Raw genomic sequence first — 10,517 nt, 5'->3', positions numbered from 1 at the left:
ACCATCAGATGGAATGACTAGACATAGTTTAATAAAGAGATATGTTTTATTTACATAGGCAAGGGCAGAATAGAGAAAAACCACAAGGATATGATATTCTGAGATTAGGGGACCCTGTTATCTCCATTTAAGCCTGAAAAGATGACAGGAGAGAATTATCTGGAAGTCAGAGGGAGAGACTCAATTACTAAGAAGGATCAATGAGTGAAACCATACTGCAGAAAGTCCACAGGAGGGAGCCCTGACCTCACTCTCCTTGTCCATCTTTAGAGAGGGCTGCTTCTTTCTGGTTGAACCTAATTTGGAACCAGAAGCTTTCAAAATAGGCTGATGCAGTCCCTAAAGGTCAGCCTCCCGGGAACACCAAGATGGGAAAGTGAAGAGCAAGTATGGAGAGGTATGTGCTGCTGGGGGTTGTTGTGTTTGGTGCTGCTGAGTCAACTGTGACTTGGGACCCTGTGAACAATAGATCTGAGTCTTGCTCTATCTTACACCATCTCTGATACACTTGAGCCCATTGTTACAGTCACTGTGTCAGTCCATCCTGTTTAGGGTCTTCCTCTCTTTCTCTGACCTTCCACATTTCCCAGTAAGTTGTCTTTTCCCAAGGACTGGCCTTTCCTGACAACATGCCCAAAATATGTGAGAAAAAGTTTCACTGCTCTTCCCCTGGTTACACTTTCTACAAGATAGACTTATATGTTCTTCTGGCAGGCCATGGAATATCCAGTACTCTTAACATCACAACTTAAATGCATTGATTCTTCTCCTGTGTTTATTCACCAAATGACTGGATAGGACAAAGTAAATGCTAGATATTTATGGCCCTTAAAGGGGATTGATTATTTGTTGATATTGTAAATAAGGTAAACAACGCCTTTTGAATAGGACCAAGGTGTGTAGGATGCTAGTGTGAGGGTTGGTCAGTTTTGCCATCCCACTGGGCTTAAATTGAGCATTCTCAGAGATGGGAAATAGAGAATCTCACTACCTCTAAGAAGAAAGAACCAGAGAGTGAAATGTACCCATTGGCCCTAAGATCTGTTAGAACCAAAAAGGAGTACTGAGGTGCTGGAGAGAAGGAAAGCGACAGAGAGGGCAGCAGAGCTGGTAGCAGTGGTGGCAATGGAAGCACACGAGGCAGAGAAGCAGAGACTAGGGTGAGCAAGTGCCGTAGGCCCCTGGCTTCCACAGCAAGAAAATTGCTTGTGGCAATGTGGGTGCCTTTTGGGCTTGTTTTGGGAAAGGTAGGCCTGTTGACCTCAGAGCTAGAGCTAAACAGCTATGTTTACTAGTAGAAAGGGGGATGTCATATAATTAGAAGAACTAAAAGATCTGTAACACCTACCCGAGCAGGGCAGAGGCTAAGGTCATCAGGCTGAGGATCTAAGGTAGGCCTGCTTGTGAGTACATCTGAGAAGAGGTGGTCCTGATTATATCCTGAGTGTTTCCAACCTAAATTGTAGCCTGTTACATCCTTACTAAAGCTCACGGTCCTAAGTGGTCCTAAGTATTGTGTTTTGTGTAGCCATCACAACATATTACTAAACGCAGAAGAGAGTAGGGAGAGCTGTGGGATGGGTGGTTGATGTTAGAATTGTTGAAGAAGGTGTGTAGCATAGACCTCACTGAAATCAGTTTTGTGTTGTAGATGCTGTTGATGGTGATTCTTTCCCTATTGAATGTTAGTGAAGGGTCAGATGCTCCTGTCACCCCATGCCTGTCACACCGACTTTACAGGACCAATGGAAGACAGGTGATAAAGTATTCACAATGAGGGGATCTAGAAATGCCTCCAAATGGGGGATAGCTGTTCAGGACTTGCTCAGGATTATCTGATCCAGTAGGGCTGGGCAGGGGCCAATGGGGCACCTACAGTGACATGGAAAAGAAAATGGGTCCTAACAGGGCTGGGCTCTAAAGATGTTATAGATGGAGATAGGCTTGGGCTAAGATCAGAGTCCTTGAGATGGAGTTCTAGGTTTGGCAGTCAAAGAGGCAACATAGGAGATATCCAATTACTCCAAAGAATCAAACAGAGGTGTCCAAATAAATGCTTGTATGTGAATGTTCATAGTAACATAGTTCATAATAGACAAAAAGTGGAAAAACCCAAAGTACGTACAATAGGATACAATTCAGCCATTAAAAAAAATAGTAAAATGCTGATGCATGCTACAGCATAAATGTACGTGGAAAATATTATGTAAAGTGAAGAAGTCAGGCGTGTATTATTTCACTGGCATGAAATACCTAGAATAAGTAAATCAGACAGAAAGCAGATTAGTGGTTGGTTGCCAGGTCAGAGAAGGAGAGGAAGTAGTGATTTCCTAATGGATATGGGATCTAGTTGAAGGGTGATGAAAATGTTTTAGAGCTAGAGTAACGAGAGAGAGAGAGAGAGAGAGAGAGAGAGAGAGAGAGAGAGAGAGAGAGAGAGAGAAATACTGCCAGAGTGATTCTTCTAGTCCTGGGCCATTCCAACATGGGTCTTAGGGTAGAAGGTTGCCGTTTGGAAGGCCCTGCACAGAGGGGAGCAGGTAAGCGGGGGCAGCAGAGAGGGTGATCACAGTGCCAGGGTGGAGGCATGAGCCCCCTTCTGCCCCACTTGCTCTAGCACTCAGAGGAAAGAGGGATCTGAAGAGGAGGAGGGTACTCCCAACAAAGAGGATGAATGAATATTAAATATGAAACTGAAGTTTTAAAGGCAACTGACTTTTTTTAAGTAAAAAAATGGCTCACAGTTTTGTAATTGACCAAATAGCTGATTTATGGAAGGGAAAAGGAAGTGAAACATTGCCATCCAGGGATCAAGGAGCCATGGTAAGGCAATGGTTAAGCAGTCAGCTGCTGGCTGAAAAATTAGTGGTTAGAAGCCACAAGTTGCTCTGTAAGAGAACAATGTGGCAATCTGCTCCTCTAAAGACTTACAGCCTTGGAAACCTATGCAGCAGTTTTGTTTTATAGAGCCCTGATGTCTTGGGATTGACACTGCGGTAGCTGGTTTGGTTTGATTTTGACACTGAGCTCACAGATCTGAAGCTCAAACTGGAGACACAGCCTCTCCTGCAGTACTCAGGCTTCCTCCAAGCTTTCACTCCCAGGAATGACTAGTGTTAATAAGGGAAACAAAGGCAGCAGGAGCAGCCAGAGGGTCCCAGGCTTGCATCTAGATTCCACCCTGACTGCTATGTGACCTTGGGCCAGGCATAGGTCTCTCTGGGGATCCTGTCTCACTGAGCAGCCAGTCTATCCCTAGGGCCCCTACCAGGAGGGAAAAACTCCACTCCCACTCACAGTGATCTTCAGGAGTTAAGTCTGAGGAAGTGATGTCAGAGGTGAGGGGCAGGGCAGGGCAGCCCCAGGTTGGACAGGGGAGATATTTTGGTGCAGACCCACCCGTTGCTGTCAGACAATGATTCAGGGTGGCCATTGTGCTGCAAGTGGAAAATCTTTTTCTGATTCTATCTCCCAGGCCTTAAAATAGTTCAGGGCAGTGGGTGGAGCCCCTGGAGACAGTGTTTGTGGATGAAAAATGACTGTTTCAGAGCCTGGCTCATTGTTCTTGCTGAGACAGGATTGAGTTTGGACACTTGGTTGAGAAGGAGCCAAGGCAAAGGCAATCCCATAGTGGGGGAAGAGTGGGCAGAGGCAGGACCCATCACAGATAGGGAAACTGAGGTTCAAAGAGGGGAATGACCCAAACACAGTTATGTGGTGCATCAGGGTAAAGGAGGGGAGAGTTTGGTTTCTGGAGCTCAATTCTTCTCCCTTAACACATAGTAGTAGACACCTCTTGGGAAGGTAAGTTCACTGCTCACATTGCAGCCTGACCATTCCTGACCAAGCTCCACTCCCCACACCACAGGAGGCAGGAGTGACAGGTATTAGACAGGCTGTGTTGCAGAACTGGGTGGTGACAGTGAAGTCATTTCACCTCTCTGGTTAACTGCCACCACGTTAGCTGCCGGAGCAGATTGCTTAGAGGGATACAATACCGCTTTGGGCAGCAGCTGTTTGCAATGCCTTTGGGAAAATCTAAACAGTTGATGCTTTTACTGAAGTATCAAGAAATGGAAAGGAAGAAAGTTCTAGAGGGTGGGCCAGAGAGGACAGAAGTGGCTTAAGGTCATAAGCAAAGTTACCCATTCATTCCTTCATTTGGCCCAACTCCAGGGCAATTCTGCTACCCCAGGTCTTTAGATTGAGACAAAGTACAGCTGTAGGTCATCATGGCAGGTGCCACGAGTCAAAGGAAAATGAGTAAGCCTGCTGCCATGAGTGGGTGGGAGCCCATAGGTGCGTAGGGCCTGGTCCTTGAATCCTGATGTTACAAGCACTCTTTTTGTTCTCCTCCCATTTCCCCCTCCTCTTCCTGTCCTTCCATAGCCAGACATCTGGGACAGGTCTGTTAAACACAGCCCTGTGCCTGCAAGCTGCTCAGTGTCAGTCAAGGCAGAATGTGAACTTGCTTTTTTCTTCTTACACCCTGAGGAAGCCTCAGTCACAGGGCATCACTGGGCATGTCAAGGCTCATGCTGTATGCTGACCTGGCATACTAATCCCTCCTTCAGCGCACTTACCTCATATCAAAGTCAACTAACTGTATAACATGGTTCTGGGGCAGAAAAATAATGTTCTACAGTGAGTGGGGCCTTAAGGTCTTGCAAGTGATCATCTAAGGTACAATTTTTGGTCTCTCCCCATCCAGAGCAATGAAGAGTGAAGAAAATCAAAGACTTTTCAAAGGACTAATTTAGGGCCACAAAACCATCAGTCACCTTGAGACCAGAAGAACTGGATGGTGCCCAACTACCACTGCTATGTGCTTGGAAAAGGATAGTGATAGAAGGTCCCTGGTAGAGTGAGAGAAATCAATGTGGAACAAAATTCAAAACTATAAAAGAAAGGCTAGGCTTACTGGTCTGGTAAATCTCTGAAAGCAGGGCCCTTTAAGTTTGAACTGAAATCCCTCCAGTGACTCAACAGCCTGACAATAGATGGGCCTGAAGGTGATCAATAACACCAGGAAGGAAGGCACTCCTAAAAGCAATCAACCATAAAAGATCAAAAGGGCAGCATTTGCCCAGGGATAGAACTCAGAAGGCAGGAAAGGATAAGAAAGGAGGAATGGAAACAGGAAGTAGGGGAGAAGTGAGAGGAATGCTATTACTTTGTAGAGACTGTAATCATTACAAAACAAAACATGAAATGCCCAATGAAAATTTAAACATTCACTTACCCCAGAGTGATAAGATATTGAATTACTTCCCCTCCACAAGGACAGGGCATAGTCTGCTTGCTTAGGTATCCTTCTGGCACAGTGTCTGGCATAGAAAGACTGTGTTTTTAAACAAATAAGCACACTGTTTTGCTCTCCTCCTCTTGCAAGTTGGTCTCCTATGTGTGCTAAGCACGTTATTTACATGGATGTTTTACTAAGTTCGTAAATGTATAAGAATATGGTACTGTGTGCTAGGTACTGTAATAAGTGCTTCATGTCTATTATTAGCTCAGTTAGCTTTCCAGTGATCTACAAGGGAGGTGGTAAGCATGTCCCATTTTAGAAATGAGAAAACTCAAGTATTGCTGAGTAAATTAGCATACCCAAGATTCCAGAGCTGGAAGAGTGAGTGGCGTATAGAATCTGTGCTTCTAACTGCATCTTGATGCACTGCCTCTCTTGTCTTGAATCATATTAAGGCCCTTCTGCTCCCTGAGGTTGCAAGCAGGGTAGCATACCAGCCAACTGGACCTGGACTCTCTGGTGGCTCTCCCACCTATGAAGCAAATCACCTGTTTCTCAGAGGTTGCTGAGGTCCCGCAGCTGCTAAATGGGCATATGTCTACTTCACAGGGTGATTATGAAGACTAAGCGATATAATGAGTATGAGAGGGTTGCACATGGTGTCTGCAATGTATGTTACTGAATGGCTTTCCCTCCGTGTGCCTGACTTTAAAACAGGTCAGTCCAGATCAAACATGGCAAGAGTGGCGGTGGAAGGGTGGCTTGGGTGGCTTGATCTAGGCCAAGATTGGAGCAACTGTTTAGACTCTTACCAGGCCTTGGAAGATAGGGGTAGGAATGCCTTCTAGGATTACTGTCTCCCTCCAAAGACCTGAGTCACCACCACTTAGGGATGTTAACCTAATGGCAGAGCTCACTCAGAACAGTATTCACACTCCTACACTCCTGTTCCTCCACTCACCTGAGTCTCTGACCTGGGCAGGAAGAGCTGGGTGATGCAGAGAAGATGGGTGGTGCAGGAAAGAAGGGCTTTATACAAAAGCACTGACCTGCACTAATGGACCAGCAGAGTAGCAGGAGCCCTGGCTCACATCCTACTGCCACTCTGATCTGCTGAGTGAGTGACCTTGGGCAAGGCCCTACCCCCTCTGACCTTGAGTCTGAAGCTGGACTGGTTAATCCCTGGGGTCCCTAACAGGTGGCTATACCATCTGGGAGACTCATGTGCCCTTTCAAAGTGCCTTTCAGAAATCAACAGTCCCAGGAAGTGATGTCAAAGTGGGGAAATAAGGAGGGGGCACGGAGACTAGAGGGCAAGGAGAGGTATTTTGGGTGCAGACAGAACCCCACCTCCCAGTCACTGCTGGACAATGGTCTGGAGCTGAAAGTGGAAAATCCTTCTCTTACTTGAGCTGAAAATAGTACAAGGCAGCAGGCGTCAGAAGCCTTACCCACAAGGCTTGGGGCCCAGGCACTGAGCAGTAAGGTTAGCTATCTAGACAGCCTGTCCATGCAGATGTCATCTAACTGGGGTCCAGACATGGGACCCTGAGCCTTTCCTTGGCTCTCTTAGAGTCTCATTTCTCACCTCCAACAATGCCTATTATGGGGCAGGTTACTGCCTTTGCACCCAGTCCTAAGGTCTTAGAAATCTGTAAGCATTGGTTCTCAGAAGCTTTCCAAGTCTGGGCCTGAGTGTGGCTCCATAGGTTTTTAGGGAAGCTGCTGGAGGAGTAGGTGGGCAGGAAATGAGGTGACAGGACAAAGACAGGGAGAACTTGAACCTGTGGCCCCAACCACAGATGCACATTCAGGGACTCCAAAGTCTAGGACACAACTCTCGTCTCTTGATCCAAGCAGAGCCGCAAAGGAAAACTCAGCCTTCATATCTCGGCCATCAGAGCAACCTACCTACGTAGGGAGTCGCTACAAACTGCCTGAGCAGTTTGGTAAAGAGATTAGACTCAGGCCTGTAGGAAAGGCTCAAGGACAATTTGTCAGCAAGCTCAGTGAGACCCTGGTTTCATCAACAGACATAGAGAATCTAGATTGTAGGAGCACTTTGGGAAGGTTTCACATATTACATAGCTGAAGTCATCATTTGAGCTTAGGCCAGTGATAGGTCTAAAAACAGTCATAGTAGCAAGTGTCAGGCTGAAAAGAAATCTTCACTTGGACAGAGTAGGTCTACAGGTAAGGACTCTCCCAAGGAACTGGGATCGAGGTCTATCAGTTTTTCCTAACACTAATACACCTTTTCCAACTAATATATCTCCTCTGAAATAATTTCCTACCTTTCACATTAGCACTATGCCTGTTGAGTTCCCCAAATTGACTCAGTGTGGTCTTGGGTGGGCTCAGATCCTGATGCAGGTTCTGAGCCAGCCTGAGCATCAACCATCATACTGTGCAGCTGGGGTTTTTCCAGGTCTCAGAAGACCAAATGGGACGAGGTATGAGTCTCTCACATCTATCCCAAGTACAAAGGAAACCTCAGGGGCAAGGAGGGAGCCCTGATTTGGCCTCTGTGACTGCGTACCTTCCCCATTTCCCGGAGTAACATCCTCACCTCTAGGGTGAGTGTATGCTGGCGAGCTGCTCTGCTGACAGTTGTGCATGCTCTGCTCTCTTCTATCTGCCCGGAATGTATCCTGTACTTGGATGTTCTTCTTAGAACTCAGGAGTCCTCTCACTCCAGGAAGCTCCCCTGATCCTCTAAGCCACAGTCCAAAGTGTGCAGCAGTATCTAGTGGTAAACTGGAGTTGATTAGGACCTTCTTATAAGAGTTGTTAAATTTCTAGTGATAAGGATGACATCCTACTAACAATGCAAAACTGACCATACTAGAAATATTTACATCATGGCAAATGGGAATATCACAGATAAGGGAGAGTCCTTACTTTCATCATAGAGTCAGTTAAGTTACTTAACATTTATCAGCACTGGACTGGGCATCTCCTTAAGTCCTAGATTGGAAGATCCCCTAGGTTTGGACCTTGTGTCTCCTCCCAGAGCATGGTAGACACAGTTTTAAAGTGGAAGCTACCCTTGGGCCGGTGAGTAGGGGATTGAAGTGAGGCAACCTGAGGGAGTTCCTGGGGAAGAGGCAGAAGAGAACAAGTTGGAAAATGGATTGTGATGAGGACTCCCCAGGCTTCCCCCCAACCCCCATCTCCAGCTTACTCATGGGCACAGCTCAGGAAGCAACAAATCTTTAGTATAACTTAAAGCTTCAAACTGGCTCCCAGTCGGGAGGACCCTACAGAGATTTACAGCATAGGTCCTCTTTGGCTTGGGGAATTCCTCAGAGATGAGTACTTAGTGGTACTCAGCCTACCCCAACCTCTGTAAGGAGTTCATTTCTGGCCACTTCCCATGGTAATCTGTCACCCTGTGGCTCCACTCTGTGACCTTGGTAAGTCACCTTCTTCCCCAAGTTTATGCTTCTTCATCTGACTTGATTAGGCTAGACTCTAGCCTAGGCATCTGGGGAGCTAGGATGGCGACTTATACAGGAGTCAGGTCAGGGTGACATCCATTGGCCCTGAATCTTTTTGCCTTTTTGGAAATTGTATGCACCAACTCAGACAAACAATGACTGGGGGCTATGGTTCCGTTGAGCTCTCTGAAACACAGAGAGTAGTATCCTGAGCCCTTGCCAAGTGACAGAGTATGAAGTCAGTCAGGTTCTCTTGGTCGTCTGACTTGAGTCCGTATCTGGCGGACGGTCTCATTTGAACACATCTTGGTCCCCTCTAGCCTCCCATACAGAGTTGCACACGCCCAAAGGGTACAAGTTCTACAGCCGGATATCCTTTGTGCTCTCGCTACCGGCTGGTGTGGATTCTGTCCGTTTGGAATCCTCACTGCTTGTGGACAGGTCCTCTATCCGCCGGGTGTCATTCCTGCCGGATCTGCGCATGCCCAGCCTGCGGCGAGCCTGGCCCGTAGGAGTGGGGTCTACTGGTGGCTTAGCATCGCGGGCAAAGCGCACGAGCCTTTGCCCAGCCAAGAAATAGAGCACGGGGTCCAGACAACTGTTGGCACTGGCCAGCGGCCGGGTGACCTTGTAAGCCATGTTGATGGCATTGAGGATGTGGCAGCTGAGGTCAAGCGAGCGGAAGGAGTAGTAGAGGGTGCGGGTGACGTGGAAAGGAAGGAAGCAGATGGCGAAGACAGTCAGCACCACGGCGATGGTGCGCACCGACTTGCGCTTGGCGCGCGGCAGGCCTCCTGCGCCCCCGTAGGCTGGCTTCAGCAGCCTCCGCGCCATGAGCGCGTAACAGACCAAGATGATGGCGAAGGGCACAGCAAAGAGCAGGCTCAGCATGACGGAGCTGTAGGCCACGAAGTGGCTGAAGATCTCGGGCGCCGAAGTGTCGTGGCAGGTAATGCGAGTGCCACGTGAGCTGGTGGTGACGAAGTAGAGCACGGGGGCCTGGCAGGCCAGCACCAGCACCCACACGCCGGCTGCCACCCGCCGGGCATAGTGGGCTCGGCCCCAGTGGAGCGAGCGCAGGGGGCGCAGGACGCCCAGGCATCGGTGCACGCTGATGCAGGTGAGGAAGAGGATGCTGCAGTAAAGGTTGGTGTAGAAGAGGAAGCGCACCAGCTTGCAGAGCACAGTGCTGAAGGGCCAGTGGTCGCCACGGGCGTAATAGTAGATCAGGAGCGGGAGGGAGGCCGCGTACAGCGCGTCTGACACAGCCAGGTGGAACATGTACGTGGTGGAGGCGTTCCAGGTCTTGAGGCGGCACAGGAAGGCATAGAGAGCCACGACATTCAGACACAGCCCCAGCACGCACACCACGCCATAGGACACAGGCAGCAGCACGTATTTGAAGTCTTCATTAAAGCGGCACTTGTAGCCCAGCTCATCCCCATCCCAGGTGCCATTGTCGGTGTCATTCCAGGGGTCCAGTCCTGTCGCCATTACCCTGCAGGAAAAGGGATTGGGGAGAACATCAAGGCCATGGAGAGGGCTCAGAGGGGAGATGTGATTTGCTCACCCTGAATGGGGCCAAACTATCCACAGATCCCCATGGCTAAGTTTGCATAACCATGTTCAGAATCTTGGCTGCTATCTGGCTTGAATCTCTTTCTGGACCCAGAGGATCCAGAGTCTTTGAAGTACCCTAGTTCTTGAGCCTGGACACTTGGAGAATGCATGAGGTCCATGAAAAAACAGAATAATTCTAAAACTTTGGAATAGCATAGGCAAACTACAACCCAAGGGCCAAATCCAGCCCATCCATTTATATTTTGTGA

The 10,517-nt window shown here is 48.2% G+C and overlaps 1 protein-coding gene across 1 annotated transcript; it reads right to left on the bottom strand.

The window, feature by feature from the left end:
- Positions 1 to 9,048: 9,048 nt before the first annotated feature.
- On the bottom strand, positions 9,049 to 10,186 carry P2RY2 (purinergic receptor P2Y, G-protein coupled, 2). Its single transcript, XM_006885558.1, has one exon. It carries the CDS (start codon positions 10,180 to 10,182, stop codon positions 9,049 to 9,051), a length of 1,134 nt encoding a protein of 377 aa, XP_006885620.1. The 5' UTR covers positions 10,183 to 10,186.
- Between the last annotated feature and the right edge of the window lie 331 nt (positions 10,187 to 10,517).

The sequence above is a fragment of the Elephantulus edwardii genome, unplaced genomic scaffold, assembly GCF_000299155.1.
Source record: "Elephantulus edwardii isolate Elephantulus edwardi_28Jun2011 unplaced genomic scaffold, EleEdw1.0 scaffold00044, whole genome shotgun sequence".
Lineage (NCBI taxonomy): Eukaryota > Metazoa > Chordata > Mammalia > Macroscelidea > Macroscelididae > Elephantulus > Elephantulus edwardii.
Note: the sequence above shows the minus strand (reverse complement) of the source record. Positions and strands in the feature narration are given on the sequence as shown.

Coding starts and splice junctions, on each gene's coding strand:
- P2RY2 (XM_006885558.1), bottom strand. CDS start 10,182: ATGGCGACAGGACTGGACCCCTGGAATGACACCGACAATGGCACCTGG.